Source organism: Vombatus ursinus, unplaced genomic scaffold (genome assembly GCF_900497805.2).
Source record: "Vombatus ursinus unplaced genomic scaffold, bare-nosed wombat genome assembly UNPS02014792.1, whole genome shotgun sequence".
NCBI lineage: Eukaryota > Metazoa > Chordata > Mammalia > Diprotodontia > Vombatidae > Vombatus > Vombatus ursinus.
In genome coordinates this window covers 9,700,049-9,723,894 of record NW_020954570.1, presented here as the reverse complement: position 1 = coordinate 9,723,894, position 23,846 = coordinate 9,700,049, and the positions used below count along the sequence as shown (strand labels likewise).

At 34.2% G+C, this 23,846-nt stretch overlaps 1 protein-coding gene across 1 annotated transcript in view; it reads right to left on the bottom strand.

The window, feature by feature from the left end:
• Nucleotides 1-23,846, bottom strand: part of LOC114048300 (fibrillin-2-like) — a 130,610-nt gene that overhangs the window by 96,922 nt on the left and 9,842 nt on the right. Inside the window, 10 exon segments of the mRNA XM_027869188.1 lie at nt 3,460-3,585; nt 4,826-4,894; nt 7,482-7,643; nt 11,131-11,253; nt 14,587-14,709; nt 16,618-16,743; nt 18,281-18,385; nt 20,755-20,874; nt 22,097-22,219; nt 23,060-23,182. Coding sequence (XP_027724989.1) covers nt 3,460-3,585; nt 4,826-4,894; nt 7,482-7,643; nt 11,131-11,253; nt 14,587-14,709; nt 16,618-16,743; nt 18,281-18,385; nt 20,755-20,874; nt 22,097-22,219; nt 23,060-23,182 — 1,200 coding nt within the window.

Here is a 23,846-nt window from a genome sequence, read left to right as displayed (position 1 = left end):
TGGAAGGCAAAGAAGCTATGATTACGACCAAGAATCACCCACCCAGAAAAACTGAGGACAATCCTTCAGTGGTAAAATGGATATTCAATGAAATAGAGGATGTTCCAGCATTCCTGATGAAAAGGCCAGAGATGAATAGGAAGTCTGACTTTCAAATACAGGATTCAAGAGAAGCTAAACAGGTAAGCAGAAAAAGTAAATCATAAGGGATTCAGCATTAAACTATTTACATTCCTACATGGGAAAACAATATTTGTAACTCCTAAAACACTTTTCATTATTAGGACAGTTAGAAGGAGTATACATAGACAGGGCATGAGTATAAGTTGAATATGACAGGATGATTATCTAAAAAAAAATAAAAATAAGGGGTAAGAAAGAGGAATATACTGAAAGAAGGGGAAAGGAAGAGGTAGAATAGGTACAAAAAAAAGGTTATAAAAGAGGTACAAAAGACATAAAAGAGGTACAAAAGTGGAGGGGATGGAGCAGGTGGATAGAGCACCAGCCCTGGATTCAGGAGGACCTGAGTTCAAATCTGGCCTCAGACACATAACACTTACTAGCTTTGTGACCCTGGGCAAATCACTTAACCCCACTGCCTAGCCAAAAAAAAAAAAAAGTGGAGGGGAAGATGAGGGCAGTAGGGAGGGAAAGCATGAACTTTACTTGTATCAGAATTGGCTCAAGGAGAGAATAGCATACAAACTCAGTTGGGTACAGAAATCTATCTTACCATACAGAAAAGTGGGAGAAGGGGATAAGAGAAAAGGGGTAGGTGGGAAATAGAAGTGAGAGCAGATTGGGGAAGATAAAAGCCAGAAAAGCAAAATATTTTTGAGAATGGATACGTGAAAGGAGAGAGAGAGATTAGGATAAATGGGGAAAATAGCATGGAAGGAAATACATAGTAAGTAATCATAACCGTGAAAAAAATTTACAACATATTTCTCTGATAAAGACCTCATTTTTCAAAAACAAAGAGAACTGAGTCAAATTTATAGAAACCAGAGCCATTCCTCAATTGATAATTTGTCAAAGGATATGAATAGATAGTTTTCAGATGACATAAAGCTGTCTATAGTCTTCCGGAAAATGCTTTAAATCACTATTGACTAGAAAAAATGCAAATTAAAACAACACTGAGGCACCACCCCACACCTATAAGAATGGCTCATCTGACAGAACAAAAAAATGACAAATGATGGAGTTGATGGGGAAAATTGAGACACTAATGCACTGTTGGTGAAGTGGTATATTGATTCAACCTTTCTGTAGAGCAATTTGGAGCTATGGCCAAAGAGCTATAAAACTATGCTCACCCTTTGACCCAGCAATACCACTACAAAGTCTGTATCCCAAAGAGATAAAAGCAAACAGGAAAAGGAGCTGTATGTACAAAAATATTTTTCTAGTAGTTCTTTAAGTGGTGGTAAAGAATTGGAAATTGAGGGGATGTCCATCAATTGGGGAATGGCTGAATAAGTTGTTGCATATGATTGTGATGGAATTTTAGTGTGGTATAAGAAATGACAAGCAGGATGCTTTCAGAAAAACCTGGAAAACTTACACGAACTGATGCAAAGTGAAATAAACAGAACCAGAAGAACATTGTATATAGTAACAGCAATATTGTATGATGATCAACTGTGAATGACTTAGCTGTTCTCAGCAATACAATGAACCAAAATAATTCTGAAGGGCTTTATGATGAAAAATGCTCTTCATCTCCAGAGAAGGAACTGATGGAGTCTGAAGGTAGAATGAAACATACTTTTCCTTTTTCTTGTTTGTGTGTGTGTGTGTGTTTTCTTTCACAACATGACTCACATAGAAATATGTTTGGCATGACCGCACAAGAAAAAACTATATCAAATTGCTTGCCTTCTCAAGGGGGAGGGTATGTGGAAGGAGAGATGGAGAGAATGCGGAACCTAAAATTTTTTAAAAGAATGTTAAAATTTTTTTTACATGTACTTGAGTAAGAATATTAAATGAAAAAAGTTGCAGATGAGGTGTTGACCTGCACTGATAAACAGAGTTTCCTTACCCAGCTACTCCCTGTATCAATGAAATGACAAGTTCAATTCCTATTTCGATCTTTTAAGTTTTATAATTTACATATATTAGAGAAGTTGTCCATTTATATTATATATATTAACATACTATGTATGCACACATTGGCATGACTGCTCAAAAATGATTTATAGGTGAGGTATATGATAAAAGTTTGGTGACCACTGCTCTATAAGATAAAGTCATTCTTTACTAAACCATTTTTCTGCCAGGATTTTTTGCCCCTTCCCTCACTCTTTCAGTATAATTATCAAGTGCAATAATTATTAAAATAAGTAGTCTATGTAGTGTGATGTTTGCTTGTTGAAAAAAAAAGGAAATGCATGTAAAATTTTGATATTGTAATACAGTCCTGAACATAAGCTTTGATGAAAGAACTCAGTAGCTCTCGGTGGTGGTGGGGGGAGGCTTTAGATCTGGCAGCCCAAAGAAGTTTAGGGGAGAGAAAAGAAAAGGGATGAACATTTATATGGCATCTACTATGTACCAGGCACTGAGCTAAGCACTTTATAATTATCATCTCATTTTATCCTCACAACACCCCTCTGATGTACTGTTATTCCTATTTTAAGACTGAGGAAACTGAGGCGACCAGAGGTTAAGTAACTTGCCCAGGGTCACACAGTAAGTGTCTGAGGCTAGATTTGACTTCAGGTTTTCCTGATTTCCTATCCACTGCTCCACCTAGATTCCATGGTGACAAGGAAGAAGAATACAAGCAGGGGAGCATGGTGGGCTAGGGCCCTGCAGACAAGAAAATATGGCAGATTATTTAAAGAAGCAGAAAATGGGCTATCCCTGCAGCAGCCTGATCAGTAAAGGGTTCTCCCTCCTTGGATGAGAAACTCAGTGCTTGAAGGACTCTATTATGTTCTGTTTTGCTATCCACCATTGCTTGTCATAAACTTGAGCAATGGGCTTAGAATCAGGAAAACTCATCTTCATGAGTGACCCTGGGCAAGTCACTTAAACCCAGGTTACCTCAGTTTCTCATCTGTAAAAATGAGCTCAAGAAGGAAATGGCAAATCACTCCAGCACCTTTGCCAAGACAACCCTAAAAAGGGGTCATGAAGAGTCTGACACAACTGAAACATGACTAAACAAAACAACAAATATTTCCAAATTGCTCTGACAATAGAAGGTAAATGGATAACATCAACATCTTAAATATGCCATGAACCATTTAAATGAACTTTCATAGAAAATATTTTTAAAACATTCTATGTAATTTTGAGGACTCACAAAACCTTTTTAGAAAGAAGAGAGATGGGCCCAAATAAACAGATTTCTCTCATGGAATTTGTGAATTGGACATTTTTCTCTAGAAGTAACCTCTAATTTTTCTCTAAGTATTTTACTTGATTTGTAAGAATTTGCTCCACCTTCACAGACACAAGTTTCCTCACTGAGGTAGTAGTCATGTGGACATACACACTGGAAGCTCCCAAAAGTGTTGATATAGTTTCCACCTTGGCAGAGACCTGGTAATTCTTGGCATTCATCAATACCTGCATAACAGAAATAATTATAGTTGAAAACAACTGCTGTAATCCAAGAGAAGAATGATTTTGACATATATAACTGCTTTATACATCTAAGTTAATGCATACTGAATTGACATGATTTTCTAGACAACTGATTATTTTAGCTTTGCTACCATCTTAAAAGGGTGACAGAGTTGGGAGGATTGTTCAAATTTGGTAGTGACGGTAAAATGCTTTTTTTTTTTGGTCCACATCATTCAGATAATACTGTGACACAATTACTTTGTAAGAATAATGTTTGTCATTTTGCTTCCTTTTAGTTGAATTTTCATCTGCTTCAATGAACTGTGATTTTATTTATGGAGGGATTCCCTGCAATGACAGAGATCCATGCCTGCTCAACTCTCATCCTATTTTCCCATAAATCTGCCAATGGCAGTGTACAGAATATGTAGTAGTTCTTCTAGATCTCTTTATATGTAGCATACCAACAGAATATGTTGTGTTGTTTATAGGTTATCTCTTGTTCTCATTATCTGACTGACCTAATTTTTTTCTGGCCATACAGTTCTTTGATGACATCCTTTATCCAGTATCTCCAGCATAATTTTTTGCTTTTAATACGTTACTGCTAGCTTATATCCATTCATATTTCTAAATCTCCCAAATGAAACACATAATCACTCAAAAGATTTTGGCTTACTATATATACACAGGAAAAATCAAATTCTACACACAAGAGAATGGACATCCCATGGATCTTATCAATTAGTACATATATCTTGTTTAGTCACTGTAAATGGTTACTGAGTTGAAGTCATAATTGATATGAGGAGAGCAGGCAGGATTGTCTTTAAGAAACTATAGTTCTTTTAATGACCCTAAGCTTCTTCCTGAAACACAAGCCCATATTTTTAATACCAATACTTTTCTAATGATACCATATAGGTACAAGTCATGAAACCACAACATTCAAAGATTTAAAGATGCTCAACACCCAAAGGGGAAGAGATTCACAGTTAAGTGTAACTATCTATCAAGATAGTAATAAATTGCAGCTACATTCCTATGATATACACGTAGTCCTCCTTAAAATGGATTTAAAACCAAATTTTTTATTCAGCATGCTAAAACTTTATTGGATGATATGTGAGATGATAATTTCAAGGGTACATCTATTTTTCATGAGCTATTTAAGAATTATTTTTCAGTACTATATTTTCTAGCTGGTTCAGATATTGGTGGTTATTAGAAATGAACTCACTTTCAAGGATGATAGTGACAGGATTAGGTCTGAAGCCCTCACCTCCTGGACACAGAGTATAATACTCAGCTAGGAAAAAAAAGGACACATGATATTTATGTTTACAAGGTATAGCCAATGAAAATAAATATACTTCCCTTTCTATTTTTGCCTCTTGGCTTTTATTGTTATTATAGACAAATGCTGTTGGGTTTTGTGGGTTTATTCCGTATCTTGGTCTTTTACTGAAGTTAAAATGACTTTAACTAGTACCTTTGCTGATTCCCTAAGATTTGATAAAGTTGGATAAACTATCATGTTGTCAGCAATGTTGTCTCCTCTTTAACTATCTTGAGTCTTTCCTGATCTTACCCTGGCAAGCTCTGATTTACAGGTGTAGGCAACACAACTGTAAACTTGTCTTTTGTTGGAGCTCATGCGGTCTGTTGCTAGCCCCAACTCCTGTCAATTAGATAAAAGTCTGCAGGTTCAGTGACAGATCTGCACAGATTCCCCTGTGGTCTACGTTCCCTTTCCTGATTACTGGGTTGACTGTGTGTGTGTGTGTGTGTGTAGGGGTGAATCTGAGATGCTGTTAACTTCTGTTCTTCATCTTTGCCCAGTACACAGCCACAAGCTCAAGACTACTCCTTGCCTTGCTCTGCCACTCTCAGGCACACGTTTTCTCCTCAGACTGCCATGAACTGGTGGTCCAGTTCTGGGATACAAATGGCCAAGTGGATGCTGGTGCCTGGTCCTGCCCCCCTGTACAGTTTCCCTGTGTCTGCGTGACCTCCTCTGGCCCAAGTACATAGACAAAGGCCCAAGTACATAGACAAAGTCCCCAGTCCAGACTCTATGCCAGAAGGCTCTGCTCACCATCTTGTTCCTATTGTATCTAGACCTCATTATGTCTCCTTCTGAAGACCTAGACTGGGAAAATGATTTATCGGGTTTCTTCGATTTCCTAATCACAACTTGGTCTAGCACTCTTTCTAGGTCTTTGTTGGAATAGTTGTTGGATATTGATTTCACCTCGCTGGGGTCCTTACCCTCTTTCTCCTGTGGATTTAGCTGTAATTACTTTAGGTCTGGTGCATAATTCCTCCTTTTTGAAGGGTTAAAGTGGTTTGGAGAAAGTATAAGACACCATTGTGCTGGTCATGTGATCTTGATTCTCCAAAATCTGCTTTCAAAAGTGTACAACCTTAAAAATTATATGCACATAACAGAAATAAAAGGGAAGGAAAAAAAACCATCTTTTCCCTCTTGGGAACAAATGAATTGGTGATGCAGTTCTAGGATACAAAAGCTGAGTACTGTGCAGAGAATGAGCTGTAGCTTATGTCAATGTTGGAACTTAAAAGAATTTGAAGATAAGGTATTCTGTGACTAACTTCAAGAAGGAAATTAATCTCAAAACAGAATAACACAGTTTAAGAAAAACTATAATAAAGATTTATCTACAATACTATGACAAGGTAAAGTTGTGGTTTATAGTGGGTTCTGGTTAATACATCTTATTCTAGTACAGAAACTTGAAAAATGGTAAGAATTCAATTTCCTTTTTGTAAACAGAAACATTTCAGTCTATATGGATGTAAAGATAGGTTTATCCTGTTCCACAAAAATCAACCATCTAACATTTTGAATTTTTAAAGAGGAAAAGTCTTAATATAGTAATTTTTATTTTTTTCAGGGAAAATATTACATTGCCCCTGGAACATTGGTGCCAACCTGTTTGAGTAGTATTAACTGAATGATAAAAAATTTACTACAACTGTGCCAAAAGTAGTCCATTGCATTTCATAATTAAAATTTGTAAGTCTGATTGAGTTATTTTTGAGAATTATTAAAATGCATTTAAAATCCAGATCATTCACTGCAACATTAAGTTACTCTTGACATCAGTCCAATTTTATTTCTTTGAAATTCACACAATTATTCAAAATATACAAGGACTAAAATAGGACTAACTTTTCAGATTTCCTTTTCCCCTTTTCATTTCTTGTTGGTGTTGGCTGCCTGTGGGGATCTGTCTCCAAAGGATTGTGAGAAGATTAAGATCAATCCCATATCATTTTTTTATTGATCCTATTTACAATTAATTAATTTTGTCCTGTAACTTCTAAACTCATGGTTCTCTGTCTCTGAACTTAGTTCAGAGTTCAGCTGGCTTGTAAGGTGTTAAGTTTAAAAAACCAGCTCTCCTGCTCACGGAATTTAACTGACCTTGGAGAATGCATGTGAACAGAAAGGGAGTTGGACCTGATATCTTTATTCCACCAAGCTATCCTTCAAGGATGTACAGTTTGCTTTCCAAAAGTCTGGGCTGCTATCTCACACCTGGACTCAAATATCTTAGTCTCATGAGAGGAGAAGGGGGGTTGTTGATAGCCTCCATTACCAAACTCCCAACCAATTATGTTTTTCCCTGTGCCTCAGTTTTATAACCAGTCATATTGTCCTCAATCCCATGATGTCATCTACCCTGTTCTGTTCTTGGGTCTTTAGCCTAAAAAAAGGCAATTCATTGACCCAGTAATTGACAGGTGGCATGCCTTGGCTAATAAATGTTATCTTGAACAGAGATCTGTCTCAGTTTTCCCTTTTGTTAAAATCTCAAGCACAGCAGTCACTACATTTAGAAAAATTTTAAAAAGATGCTTATACTTACTGCTGTTCATAGATGCACAATTCTCACAGGGATTTCCCCAGGCCTTTCCCAGAGAGCAGCAGCATGAGGAGCAACTAACTCCAACACCAATGTCAGTGTTGCAGGACAGAAGCCCTTCCCCACGGGGACCAAATTTCAGGTAGCAATTACCAACTTGATTATCTGTAGAGCAATATAGGAGCTTAGAACTACTGGTACTTGTTGAAGGAATACTACAAACTTTAACATTTCTTTTGTGAGAAGTTGGAAAAGACTTCTTAATACATCTAATATAAATGCAGTTGGAAAAAAATACGCTCTACCATGTCCCTACTACCTTCTGAGGTAGTCCATCACACATTGGGATAGTTATTATTATTATTATTATTATTATTATTATTATTGTTATGTTTTTCCTTATATTGAACATATGCCATCAATGCATTACTCTTAGTGGAATCAAACAGAGCAAATCTATTTCCGCTTTCACGTGACAATTCAATTCCACTTAATGTTTCTATTCTCTAGGTCAAACTCCCAGTCTTTAAATCCACCTTTGAATGACATGAATTGCCTTAATCACCTAATTACCTCTTCTCTAAATGTGCTTGAGCTTAATAATGTTCTCTATTTAATGTTCCTGAACTTGTACTCCAAATGGGGTTTGATTGAGACAGAACGCAATAGGTTTAGCACTTTCCTAATCCTGATCACTATCTCTCAGTGTAGCCTAAGATTGTATTACTATTTTTGATGGCAACATCACATTGTTGAGTAACGCAATTTATAGCCAATCAGACACCTCTCCTCACCCCCCAATTTTTCTCATATGTCTAGGTTTTGGGGTTTTTTTTAAATTTTTTAATTAAGCATGGTAGTTCCTCCTTTGTTAGTGATCAACTTGTCAGCTTAGGAACAAACAGATCTCTGGTCAATTGTCTAAAGCTCTGCTTCCCAGTTTACATCAAACTACTGAAACATTCAATCTTTTCAACCAGTTCCTAGTCTACCAAATTAAGTTATCATCTAGTCTACATTTATTCATTTTTCCATAACACAAGAGAATTTGCTGTATGCTTTCCTAAAACCTTGGTAAATCATATCTATATCTTCTCATTTACCCTGTCAAAAATGATTAATATGGTATGATTATTCTTGAAAAGGTCATGCTGCCCATTTGTAATCACCATTTACTTTTCTATATGACTAGTAACCATTCTTTTAATATGTTTTAGTATTTTCCCAGGTTTAAAAGTTAAACTCAGTGCTCTGTAGTTTGAAGACTCAACTCTCTTCTCATTATTGAAAATAAGATCATTTGCTCTTCTCCAATACTGCAGTAGCTGTTTTGCTCTCCATGAACTTTCCAAAGTCACTGATAGTGACCTCAGAAATAATACCTGCTAGTTCTTTCAACAACCTGGTATGTAGTTTATTTAGGCCTAATGACTTGATGTTATGAAGGGTTGCTGGGTACTCTCTTATAATGTCTCCAGTTATCTTGAGTTTCAACATATTAGAAACTTTTGTTATGTCCTTTATAGTCCAAAGATAATTTTTGGCTAAGAAAACAGAAGCAAAATATGAGCTGAGAAGCTCAGCTTCATCCTATCCATCCTGAGCAGTAGTACTGGTCCTTCTTTTATCCTATTTTCCCTATTTTAGGTGCAACAAATCTATTTTTCTTCTGGACTGACCTCCATTGAAAAATATTTGTCCATAGGATCTTATCTTTCCTCTACATCCTTTGAAATATGATCTCCTAAAATCAAGAGAATATATCATCTTGTTTTTCTTTCCTCTAACATAGAATGTAAATTGGGGTGATTACTTCCTCGAATAATCCCACAATTTTAATGATCTTTGGTTATTTGTTGTCTAGAATGGTCACCTATCTTTTAAAGGATGAAATTGTCATTTGGGAAACTCAGAAAATTATTAGGTACTCTGCTCTTTTTGGAGAGAGTAAACTTGAACAGATTTCAGATAGTAGAACTTTCTAATCACTGCCATATTATGCTTCCACATACCATATGATGATGGATTTGTGAGATGTTTTCTGAACTTTTTATATAATTCCTCTTTCTTAGTGTTCTACAGTAAAATCAGTAAAAATATTGCTTCTATTAATCTTCAAATTATCTCTACCATGCTTTTACCTTTTGGCTCCTGGAATTCCTTACACATTATCTTTTTAACTAACATTAATATTTTACACTCCAGACAGGAACTATCTTTCAGATATCTGCTATAGGAAAGGCAATTTGTATAAATCTTGAGAGAGTACAGAATGTAAAGATTTGGGAAAGTGGAACTAAAAATGAAGTTAACAATGGCTAAAATATATTTCTGTGAAATTTGAAATATTTTTGAAAATTACACAACTACTGATTACCTAAAAATTCTAAAGTATGTCTAATATGTGACTCATGGTAGAAAGTATTTCTTACTTTTCACATCAAGATAAATGGCACTATAATAAACAGGAATAAAGGCATTGAGGATAGTAGGAAACAGCAGTAAAGACATGGGACAGCCTTCTTTCTTGACCTCTTAATTAGTTCTTTTATTTTAACTAAAAAACTCCTCTAGGTAAATACAACCAAGTAGGAATAGGATAGATAGGAATGAACTGCATAGTAAAACTTTAGAAGGACCTATCTTTTCAAAGAACTGTTGATAAAAAATACAGATGTTCTTATATTTAATATAATAATAATTTAATATAATCAATAAAATATTATATAAATTAATAGAAATTAATATTTTATCTTTATCTTTAATACAATCTATATCTTTCTATCTTATGAAGATATCTATATTAATCTATATCTTTAATTATATTTTCTTATCTTTAATACAATTATAATTAATATAATAATAAAATATAATCTTTAACATAATTCTATTCTATCCTCCTCTGGCCCGATCTCTTTTATCCCTTTGTTAACATTTTCCTGATTACTTTATCTTATTACCTCATTCAGAGGCAACTTGCAGAAAAAGCTCTATATTGAGGGTCAGCAGTCCTATTCCAGGCTCTAAGTTCCTTTACTACGTTGTTGACCACGGTCAAGGACAGTTTTCTGAACCTCAGTTTTCTCATTTAGAAAATGAAGATGAGGGGCAGCTAGGTGGTGCAGTGAATAAAGCACTGGCCCTGAAGTCGGGAGGACCTGAGTTCAAATCCGGCCTCAGACCAAACATTTGACACGTACTAGCTGTGTGACCTTGGGCAAGTCACTTAACCCTGATTGCCTCACCAAAAAAAAAAAAGAAGAAGATGAAAAAAACATCTATCCACATCCCTTTTGAGGGTTATAATAAGGATCAAATGAGAGTGACATATACATGAAAGTACTTTATGAATGGCAAATCATTCCACAAATATAAAGTATCATCATCATCACCATCATTTCCTCAAATTTCTCCCTCTATTAGGTGAATGAAAGAAATATTAAACACCCCAAAGGGGATATGAAAATGGTGATCATTGCTACATATTTAATAAACTTGACTATCAGCTAGGAAGAATCAGGGGGAAGTTAATTTAAATTATGTATTTTAAAAATTATCTCCAAAAAGGACTCATTAGAATTCATGTTCTAAGGAAGCTGAATAAATATTGTTTTCTGTTTATTTGGGGTTTTTTTTCATAAATTATACATACCCACACAACCTACACCAGTTGGGTTTAGCTGGAAGTCTGGTGGAAAGTTACACTCATATTGACCAGAGGTATTAACACAGAGACCATTAATACAATTGATGGAATCAGCACACTCATCAACATCTAGAAGAAAAACATTTTAATACAATTTTTAATTCTTAAATGTCCCACATAGATTCATGTTCCAAATCAGTTTAAATGATTGGCAAAGTTTTAAATGAATAGGGAAGGAAAAGGTACAGAGAACACTTCAAAACTTTCATGCTAAAACAATAAACAAAGTTTAAAGAATCAAATATGTAACATTAAGCAAAATGTAATTTTGGTTTCTATAATTTCAATGAGAAAATAGATTTTTTAAAACTCTTCTTGAATAAGGTCAATATTATATTTTGTAAGGTTTCAAAGGAAGGCTCCTTGTTCTCCACTAACATTTTTAGACTCTCCCTCTGCCATAATCATTTAGCAATATCTCTTCCTTTGACGTTTACACCATCTAGATTTATCTTTCTATTAAGATCCTGGTAGCTATTATTTATCAGTCCTCAGGACATTACTCTTCTTTCCTCAATAAGTTCAGGGCCTTTCTTACAGTCTTGCTCTTTACCTCAACTCTTGCCTTAACATTAGGGGACTTAAATATATGTGCATGTATGTATACATATATATGAACACACATTCATATGCATGTATACATCATTCAGACATCTTTCTCTACTATCTCCCCATTTACTCTAGAGGCAGCTGATGGCACAGTGGATTGATTACTGGGCTTGCAGTCAGGAAAACGAGTTCAAATATGGTCTTAGACACTTACTAACTGTAAGACCCTGGGCTAGGCAAGTCACCTGACCTTTTTTTTTTTTTGCTTCAGTTTCCTCAACTGTGAAATGCACCTACCTTGCAGAGTAATTGTGAGGATCCAATAAGACATTTGTTGAAAAAAAAAAGCAGTTGGCACAATGGATGGCACATAGTACTGCCTATTCTTTTCTATCTTCCCTTCTTCCTTTCCATTCCTGTCTTAGATTTACATTTGTATGTATATATGCATATAAATAGATATATGATAGATAGATAAATACTGCCTCAATTAACCTAACTTCCCAGTTCCTCATTCTATTCAATTTCCACCACCAACTCCTTTCCTGTACTTCAACCATATAGATGGTCATCTCCTTTATCCTACCATCCCTTACAACTATTCTGTTAATGCACTCCAAATTTCCTTTACTTTCTCGTCATCTTTTATAATTCGATCATTCCCTATGCCTTATGACCCTTTGTTCCTGGCATGACCTCTAACTTCTTCACTCTTCAGTTTTTGTTTTTGTTTTTTTCCCAAGGCATCACTCCTTGCAATAGCTACACTCTTCTCCCTTCCATATCTCAATTCTGATGAATCAGTTCAACTCTATACTACACTTTACTTTTTAACACATTTTACCCACTGTCTATCACCAGTCATACTCTGCCAAACTGTAAGAATGGATTACTCTCATCATTTGCACCCTTTCCTCCTATTTAAGTACTAGTGAATTAAGTCAGAGAAAATAAAAAAAATCCTGGTGAGTGCTGAATAAAAATTTATAATAAAAACTAAACTGAGCCCTCTACAGCATGTCAATCTTTTTTATACCTTCTTAATCTTTTGATTAATTTTGAATAAATCCCATTCACCAAAGCACTTATTTCAAACCTCTCTGTCCTCTTGTAAGGATCAAATAAGAAGATATTTGTAAAATAAAATCACTTAATACAGTGCCTCACACATAGTTGGTGTTATAAATGCTTATTCTCTTCCTCCTTTCTTTCCCCTCTGCCCCTCCATTCCCATCTCAGATCAAAAGGAAGCTCTTTTCCTTGCCAAGATAAACCCCTTTAAATATTCCCTTGATCCCATCTCCTTCTGTTTTCTCCAGGACACTGCCCCTACTATCATCCCCACTCTTCAATCTTCATCTCTTTTTACCTACTGGTTCTTTTCTACTACCTACAAACATGCTCATATCTCCTCAATCCTTAAAGTACACTTGTTTCCAACCATTTTACTAGCTATGATCTATAGCTCCTTTCTCTCGTGGCTAAGGTCCTTTAGAAAACTGTCTACAATACATGCTTCACTTCTCCTTTCACACAGGTCTAAAAACTTTTGAAACCTGGCTTCTGAACAAATGATTCAACTGAAATTTGTCTCTTCAAAGTTATCAGTGATCTCTTAATTGCCAGATCAAGTAGTTTTTTTCTCAGTTTTTATCCTTCTTGACTTTTCTGCAGTCTTCGACAATACTAACCACTCTCTTCACCTGGGTACTCTCCCTTCTCTAGTGTTTTGTGACTGTTCTCTCTTGGTCCTTCTTATATATCTGATTGTTCTTTCTTACTCTCACTTGATATATCTTAATTTTGGTCATGCCTACTAACCAAGGTATCATCTAAGGTTCTGCTCAGGATCCCCTTGTCTACTCTCTCTACATTCTCTCACTGGATGACTTCATAAGCTCCTAATAGTTTAATTATAATCTCTATGCAGGTAACACCTAAATCTATATATACATCCCTAGTCTTTGATGAGTTCCAGTCCCATATTAACTGGTTATAGGACATTTCAAGCTAGATGTAGCATTGACATTTCCAACTCAACATGTCCAATAATAGATCATTATCTTTCCACCTAAACCTTCCTCTCTTTCCAGCTCATATATTACTACTGAAGATACCATCATTCTCTAGTCACCTAGGTTTATAATCAAGGTATCATTCTTGACTCTTCACTCAAATTCATCCTACACATGTAATCTGAGGTCTAATTATTTTTTATATGTCTCCCCTTCTCTCCATTTACACAGTCACTGTTCAGGCACTTCTCACTTGGACTATCGCAACAGTTTTCTAATTGATCCAACAGGCTCCAAGATGACTTGTAATCAGGGGAAACAGATTTGTGTCAGGACAGTTAGGTGACACAGTAAACATAAGACTGCTGGATCTGGATTCAGGACGAAATCCAGCCTCTGAAACAAACTGTATGACCCTGGGCTAGTCACTTAACCTCTGTGTGCCTCTGTTTCCTCATCGGTAAAATGGGAATAATAATAGCACTTATCTCTCAGGGTTGTTCTGAGGTTCAAATGAGATAATATTTATAAAGCACTTTGCAAACCTTAAAGCTCTGTAGAATGCTAACTATTTTGTTATTAGTATTATTCTCATTATCATCATTATTATTCAGACATGTTTAACCTGTCTGAGCCTCATCTGTAAAAAGAGGGTAATAATATTGCAATGCCAACCTTATTGGATTGTTTTAAGGGGGGGAAAGGTGTGAAAGGTTAAAGAACTATATAATTACATCGTTATCATTTCTTAAATCTGGCACCAAATATTCACATACACTAATCAGTACATAATCAACCATCTTTAGAACAAATTTTCATATTTAGACAATTGACAGACCTGTACAGTTTCCTTCTGTTCTATCCAACTCATAACCATCATCAGAGATGCTATGAAACATTCCTGGAAAGTTTTTATATGTTCCAAAGACATGGATATTCTGGAATGAGCATTCATCAACATCTAAAGACATGTAAAATATATATTATTGCATCATTTGTTTACAATGGATAAAATTATGGTACTAATATAAATGTATTGAATATTTTTAATCTATTCAGATTTCTCCCCTACCTACTGATAACTTAATGATTTATCAGGGGAAAATGATATTTGGATATTTTATCTGCAATTAAAGTTTAATATTAATTAGATACCAAAAATTAATCATGTGTTAAAACAGGAAAGCTATTTTTGGTTAAACCAAAATTAAATGGAAAACATTTAAAGGTGCTATGTTCAAAATTTAAAAAAAAAAGAACTTTTTAATTCTTAACTAGAAATACTTAATAAAGCATTGGGTACATAGCACATAGTCAAAAAAATTTGGCAAGTGAATGAACTAATACATAAAACAAAAACTTCTTTTGGGCAATATCTAAAATTATAAAGCATAATTTCTAAATTTAATTTTCAATCCTTTTTGTTGTGTAGTTTTCTTTATATTGCATTCTGCATTCAACTAGAACAGAGTACCTTATATACCTTAATAACTAGGTACATAAATCTTCTGACTGCATTCATTAGAAAAGAGTTTTTGTTTCTACAGTCATACATGAAAGTTCCTTCCATCCCATCATTTCAAATTTCTTCAAAGTATTTTTGTTTAATTTTAGCTAGAAACTCAGTTTATTGAATATCAATAAACAAGGATATTTTTCTGTGCCTACATTAAAATTAGTGTACATGAATATATTTGTACTGATGTAGTAACTGTGTATATTCATGCATATGTGTACATATAAGTAAAAAAAAGAGAGTAAACTTTTCTAAAACAATTTTCTTTATATTCTTAGAATTTAAAGATCTCTTAAATGGCTTTCTTCAGTTGGCCATATGTTTATTCACAAAGGGGTTAAAATGATTAGTACAGATTGTGTGGAGCAGCTCACTTTGATAACAAACCTCCAAAATGAGATAATGTTTTGCAAACAGTAAATCAGTTCTCTATTATATAGATTTTCCTATGTATTTTATTAACCAGCAACTGAAACCATATACAATGGAAATAAATTTCATTTGCAAGTGATATATGATGGTTGGAGTGACTTCTATAATTACAAATGATAAGCCACATTTTCAGTTTGTCTATGAACAACTTAATTTATCAAGACTTTCAGATATAAGAATTGTATGTATCATTTTACAAATACTTCCTAAAAAAATGAGGTTCCTTCAGATGTTGGGATCTTCTTCCCTGAATGATCTAAAAATCACTGGGGCAAAAACTAATAAAAAAAATTTCCACTAGTTAATTTCCTGTTTAAAATTTTGGGAAAAATAAAAGATCTTCCACATTGTATCTATATGAATTATGTGTATAATTTAAAAGAAAGTCCAAACCTTTATTTTTTGGAAAAATATCATGCTACTATATAAAAATTCTATTCTAGGAAGTGAGAGACATCACAATTTAAAGGAAGAATGGGATTATTACTAGCCAATAATATCCTGGATGAGACTCAGAAAATCACATGACCAAGTGAAATATGAAGATGCTACCCGAAATAAGCAGTCAACTGAAAAATGTACTAGTGCTTGGTGTAGACAGCATTTCATTTGATGAAAAAATGTCAAATAGTTTTTCTATTAATTAAAAACAAAATAATAACACCACCAGCAAATGAGAAATGGTTAAATGAAATAAAACAAAACAAATAAAAAAAAGAGGTGAATCAAATTGTCTCTGATTCAGGAAAATTTTGTGAGATATGAATACTAGCTTCATCATTATTCATGCTTCAAAATAATCTGTGCTGGAAAGAATGTGAAACCTGCTTCCTGTTTGAGGTCATTTCAGCTTCTTTTTGTGATTTCCTTCATTATAGCCAATTTAAACTTTAAAATGGAGTTGGAATACTTCTGGCTTACCTTGGCAGAATCTGCTCTCTGAACCTGGAGTGAAGCCCATCTCATAGTCACATTGAAATGTAGCAGGGATATTCAAGCACTGTCCATTCTCACAAAGATTAAACTTTTCTGCACACTCATCAACATCTGTGGAAGAAAGGGACTCAACTACTATAAAACTGTCATGACTTTTCATATTTTATTATGCAAGCATGTTTTTTCTTCTGTTTGTTCCTTTATCTAACCATTTATTCTGACAATTAAGCTTATGGCACCCAGTATTTAAATCTTCAGCACAAACAATCCTGTCTAAAGGAGTTTTAAGGGGTGTTTCTTACATTTGTTATTTTCTCTCTCATAACAAATGTGTTGTCACTTTATTGATAACAATAATTTTTCCCTGAAGGATGCTGTAATTAATTCAAAATAATTTTGGTACTATTATAAAATATGGTGTTTATTTCTTTAAACAATTGCCAAGTTTGGAAACAAATTATTAGTACTGCAGCAATTTTAAGCATTGTGATATTTAAAATTACAATGAGCAAGAAAGTATATCTAGTATATTATATCACTTGATATTTTTATATTATAATTTATATTATATACTATAATATATCTCATTATAACATTAAAAACTGAAGACCCAGAGTATCCCCTCGATGTGAGACTTAATTACTATTAAAGTGGGTCTTATTTTAAAAGGCCACCTACAATCGCAGGATTATAGATTTAGAGCTGGAAAAAACCTCAGAGATCACCTAGTCAAACTCAATTTTACAGATGAGGAAAGAGCATTCCAAAAATGAGGGATGGAGAGAGGAGGTAAAAGTGCAAGGAGCCGCAAATACAACAGTATAGTTGGATTGTAGAATTAAAAAGGGAAGTAAAGTGTAAGAAGACTATAAAGGCAGAATGGATCAAATTGTGAATAATTTTAAATGCCAAACAAAAGCCTTTATATTTGATTTTAGAGGTAATAGAGAGCCAAGGAGCTTACTGAGTAGAAAGGGTTACATACTTTCAAAAATCACCCTTTATTACAAAGGTTCTATATATCCACGTTTATCAAACATTATCATTTCAATTTTTATTTAGCTCCAACAAAATTATAAAAAAGCCAAAACACCCTTTGTAGCCTGATAGTATGAGTTACTATTTTCAAAAATATATAGGTGCTATCATAATTAATAAAATGAAAATTCATGAAAACTATTTAAGTCATCATAGTATTTTACACCATGTATTTTTTAAATCAATGGATATCATAATACAACTCATACTACAGGAGTCTATAATTTTTTTATATTAAAAAGGGATTCTCGTGCTTGACAAATGTTAGGAACTCTGAATAACATGCCTACTATTTTGTTCCAGTCATACCTATGCATATTTTCACAATAACTGTACCCAACTATTTAGTTGGATAACAGGAAAATACTGGTAATTAATAATACATTATTATTTTGTAGTTTACAGAAAAATAAGAATTTTAAAATTACACATTTTTATGTCCACTGTAAAAGTAAAAAAAAAAATCCTGTGTCTGTAGTCATAATTAAAATGTTCCTTAGTGTAGCTATTGATTTTATTTCATTGCACTGTTTCAAAATAAGGGATAGCATAGAAAAATAGTTTACCAGTTAAAAGATGTTGGAAAATATATGTTTGAATATTCACTAACCTAAGCAAGTAAAGCCATCTCCAGCGAATCCTTCAAAACAAGCACGGTTCATACACTGGGCATTTATACTACATGGGTGGGTTCCATTAGAACATTCAACCAGATCTATATACCAAGAGAACAAAATAAAATATAAGCTAGAACATTTACAAACAAAATAATATTAAATTTGCCCTTAATTTAAATTTGTAAATGGGAATGTGGTTTTTGATTATGCTTTGGAAAAGCATGGAGTAAATAAACCTGTAAAATGCACATAATCCCAAGATAACCCTAGAAAAGTGATGGATAATTGCATAAAACATGAACTGTATGAAAAGTCTAAATTAAGCATAAAAACTTAAAATAACAAAAATACTGAGTTCTTCCTGTCCCATGACAGGAATAACCAAGGTAAATTCCTAAGATTGGATTATTTATCTGCCTTATCATTTTCATTATATTTGGCAAAAGAGTTCATTCATTTGAATGATATGTGGCCATTGTTTTATCATTAACTGTTGTAATGTGAGTAGGAAGCAATAAATAGTGAATGATTATGAGGGTAAGAAGTTGGAAAGAGGATTAAAGGAAGCAGTTGGATGAAAGTGAGAAGGAATATAGGTGTGTTTAGTAGTTTGATAGACAAAGAATGGATATGTAGCAAAAAAAACTGAATAGCAAACACTATGTCTCATACTTTATAAGGACAATGTTGTGATCCCTAAAGTTAAATAATTCGTGTTTGGCAAATGTAAGTAGTTTGCACGTACAAAATACAACATAGGCAACATAGCCAAATTGAATGAGTAGAAATAATGAATTTTTCTATACACTTAATGTAGGTACATTATTTGTGATTGGGGGAAATCAATTAGTTATACCATTCTTTCAAATTAGTCTAGATAACTGTTGATAAGACATTTAAGATGGGTTAAAAAGCATTCAGTACGTTAAATATGAATGTAATTGCCTTTAAAAATACAATCTAGCTCTTTACCTTCTAGAAAGCAAAGACTTGTCCAAATTTGGCTCAATAAAATATCAAGTGCCTTGTTTCTTTGCTTCAAATAAAATATTTGAAGTTTGTCAGAAGAATTATTCTATTTTTTTTAACCAGGAAGATAACATTAACCATTTATTACATGTTCAGGTTAACACAAAAGTTTTAACTTTCTTGCTTTCATTTCATTGAACTTTAAATCTTGTTGGTATTATGTTAAAAGTCTGGGAAATGTATTAAATATTTTTCATCATATAAGTGATTGGATTTACCTTAAGTGCTGTCTTCACATAGAAACTTTTCCATAATATAAAACAGATATTTTCTTATACTCCTGTGATTCAATATGTAGTTCAACACATACAGCACCAATACACAAATATCCTAAACACTTAACTCTTCCTTACTTTTCTCAATTTCACAATGATAATCAAGCTTTTAAAACAAGGAGAGAAAATCTTTTTAACTGACTATTAAATTAGCATTGTCTACTAAAGTCCTACTGTAATGCCAAATTTTAACATGGAGCCCACCTGAGTTCTGAAAGGCTATGTTAAGAGTGTAACCTCTGGCAGGTCCTAATAAGTTAGACAGCATACAAGGCCGAAAATAGTCTGTATATCTACTGAGTATTTGGGCGGGGGGGGAGGATCACCACAGTGTGGACTCTTTGTCCATTCTTGGGTTGATTTTTATTGGTCTTAAGAATTCAAGAAGACTATCTACTGGAAGAGTTAAGACCTGAATCAGATGGATTTTAAAGACTTCAACAAAATTCTGTAATGTGATAACTTAAATTTCATTAACAATTGAATATTTCATGATTTAATATAATCATAAAAGAGGTAGAATGGTTTAGAGAAGGCTTATTAGCCTTTGAGCTGAAATTTGTTTGAGTCCCAGTTTCAGAAACTTAACTAGATATGTGATTGTTGAGTTACTCATCTGAAAGCAAGCATTTACACAATGCTTTCTTCACAATTGTGAAACGGGTAGTGTGAGCACTTGCAAACTGTAACTCAGTAAATAAACCTTAACTATTATTTTGCCTCAACTCTCCATTTTAACACAGAAGCCAGAGGGCGTATTTTCCTAGTTCAATACATGAAGCTTTTTCTTTTCAAACTTTTGGGGAAACTTTTTTTTAATATGAACATTACATCATAAACACCATAGCTGTACATATACATAAGTACTGAGAGGCAGCATGGTAGAGTTGATAGAGCTGATCTTAGAGCCAGGAAGATATGCATCAAGTCTTGCCTTTGACACATAAGGGCTGCATGATTCTGAGCAAGCCCCTTGACTTCCCAGTACTATAGATACCAAAGATTGGAACTTTCCAAGGAGTTACTGATCTGCATTAATAGATGAGAGTAGAGTTCCCTCACTAGTTCCCACACTAAATGAAATGAAAGATCTGTGTCTCCAGCTATCAACTGACATTATTTATATATTGTATAACTTAATATCTTGTCCTTTGAATACCCACCAATACATGTTTTCATATCCATAGAAGCCATGAAACCATCATAACAGAGATAGCCACCAGTAATATTAGTACATTGGCCACCATCACAGATACCAGGATTTTTTTCACAATCATCAATATCTAAGGAAGCAAAATTTTCAACATATAAAAAGAAAAGTAATTTTTGAGAAAACCAAAGATTACCTTTTTCCATCCCTTCTGTAAGATACAAAGCCCACTAAGAGTGGGTGTCTCTTAAGGTTCAGTACAAATCTATATAAAGTCCAAATCTCTCTCCAAAACTCCAGTCCAACATTCCTAACTGTCTGTTGGACATTTCTAAGTGGATGTCCTGAAGGCACCTAAACTCAATTATCTCCAAAATGGAATTCATTATATACCCCTTCTCTTCTCTTGCCTCCTTTTTGTATAAACCCTTCCTTTCCTCAAATTTCTATTGAGGGTATTACCTTTCTTTTAGTCACCCAGGTTGGCATCCTTAAAGTCATTCCTGGCTTATTCCTCTTCCTCATCCCCAATATCTTATCCCTTATGATTCTACTTCCAAAATACCTGTTATATCTGTCCCCATCTCCTCACTTATACAGTCCCTACCCTCACCAATTTTCACCTGGTACAAAGTGTTCATTTTGGCCAGCCTCCATTCTATTCCCTCTCCAATCAATCCTCCACACAGATGGCAAACTGATATTTACAGGACCACATCACTTCCCTACTAAAAATATTCAGTGGCTTCTAGTGCCCTAGGATGAAATATGAATTCCTTAGCTAGATAATGATTAGCCACGACATGGATCCCACTTGCCTTTTCGTTCTTATTTCACATTATACCCCTTCACACACTCTCTATTTCAGTCAAACTATCCAGCTATTTGTTCCCTATGCACAGCATTCTATCTTTCCACGTTTGCACAGGTGGTAAACATGTCTAGAATACACTCTCCCTCCTTACCTCCACTCCTTAGGATCCCTGACATGAAAATACAGTTCAGGTACACAGACACACAGACACACAGACACACAGACACACAGCCACACACACACACACACACACACACACACACACACACAGCATTCGCCAATCCTTAGTCTGTTGTTAGTGTTTTTCTCTTTTGGAACTGCTTTGTGTATTTAGTATTTACTTGTGTACATGTGGTAGAATGGATGGTGTTTGGAGGCAGAGATTGTTTCATTTTTGTTTTTGTATTACCAGTGGCTAATACACAGCTTTGTATATAACAGGCATTAAATAAATGTTGGGATGAACTGAATTGAATAAGGTCAAATCAGTAAATGAAAATTAACCAAGCTAGAGAAAGTGCTTGTGTTTTTGTTTCCTTACCTGCACAGGTTCTCATATCTGGCATCAGGGTATAAACTTCACTGCAAAGACATTCATAGCTGCCTTCTGAATTAGTACACTGGCTACCACAGCTTCCATTCATTATCCTATACTCATCAATATCTGGTAAAAGAACATTTTAACAGTATTATTTGTCAACTCTTCTTCCTTTGAAAAAGTCTGCCTTTTAAAAAATAATTATACAGGGGCAGCTAGGCGGCACAGTGGATAAAGCTCCAGCCTTGAAGTCAGGATGACCTGGGTTCAAATCCGGCATCAGACACTTGACACTTAATAGCTGTGTGACCCTGGGCAAGTCACTTAACCTTGATTGCCTCACCAAAAAGAAAAAAAGTTATACAGATCATGTTGAATGTTTACCCATTTCTCATGATGATTTTTTTCTTTAGTTATTCTAAGTTGATATTTTCCTTTATAAACTATAAGCTACTTTTGGAAATATTCTTTTCAACATTTCCCTCATTGCCCTAAGATTAAAGAAATCAGGAACATAACTGGAAAGATCAATGAAATAAAAAAATACACTCTTGGAAGTTTAGATCTATGACTTCAGAGCAAAGAAAGGAATCAAGCTGCCGTGTGCAGCTACTAACTATATTAAATCTTTATTTTTAGTTTGTAAACTCAAAGTAAAAGTAAACTGCATCAAAATATTTTAGTAATTGAACAAAAAATAATTAATGAAGAAATAAGATGTTTACAAAAAAAGGACTAAAAAATAGTAAAAGGATTCCAATTGTTTCTTATTTAAAAGGACAACCATGCAACACTAATCAAGCATATCTATGAAATATCTTGAGAACTCAGTGACTTAGAAGTATACTTGTTTTCCATGGCCTTCATTTATTTTTAATGAAATGACTTGTTCTCTTTAGTGGCAAAAGCTCCTTTTACTGACTTGAGAAATAAGAATTTAAGGACACAGATGTGCTCACTTCTTACCCATATAGCTTTGCCTGTCTGGAGTTGCTTGATATCCAGGATTACAAGAACACTGCGGTCCAATCATGTTCACACGTTTTCCATTTCTACATAGATTATCACTCAGAGAACAGTCATTTATATCTGCAAAAGAAAAAAAAAGGTTATACTTTTATATAGTAGTTGAATATTTTATAATAATTCACTTAAAGAATAATTAAGAACTGTATAAGAACTCCATAGTTCATGAAGTCATTTGTCAAAAAAAAGAGGGTTGTTGCAATAGCAAGGATGATAATTCTTTATCTATGCTCACGTCTGCTTTTGATAAAAGTACAGCCAGTGTCTAAACTCTTAGATGTTCTGAGTTATTATGTAGTTTAGAGTCGATGGTTATGTTATGTTGAAGATAGAGAGGTCTGGAAGGGTGTTTCTGATTCATGCCCTTCCCCCCTCACTGATGTTAGGGGAAGTGCATTTGTAGTGGACAAAAAAAAAAAAAAAAAGACAGGAAAAGACAGGAAAGTAGCATGCCTGTATATAGGCATATAGTATTCAATGCTTCTTTTTGTGTCCTTTTGTTCTTGAAAAATCTTTCTGCTCATCATGTTGGCTGACTATAGGATTTGGAGACACAATAAAATTCTGAGCATCCATAAGTTGTACCTATTCAAGATTTAATTTACTGGTGACTGAGAATGCCTGAGATTAATGTTACAGTTGACTGGCATGAATTTTGAGTTCATAGAGTCAACCAACTAACTGGATCCAGGAGAGCAAAAGGGAGGACAGTTACTCTTCCTGTGTT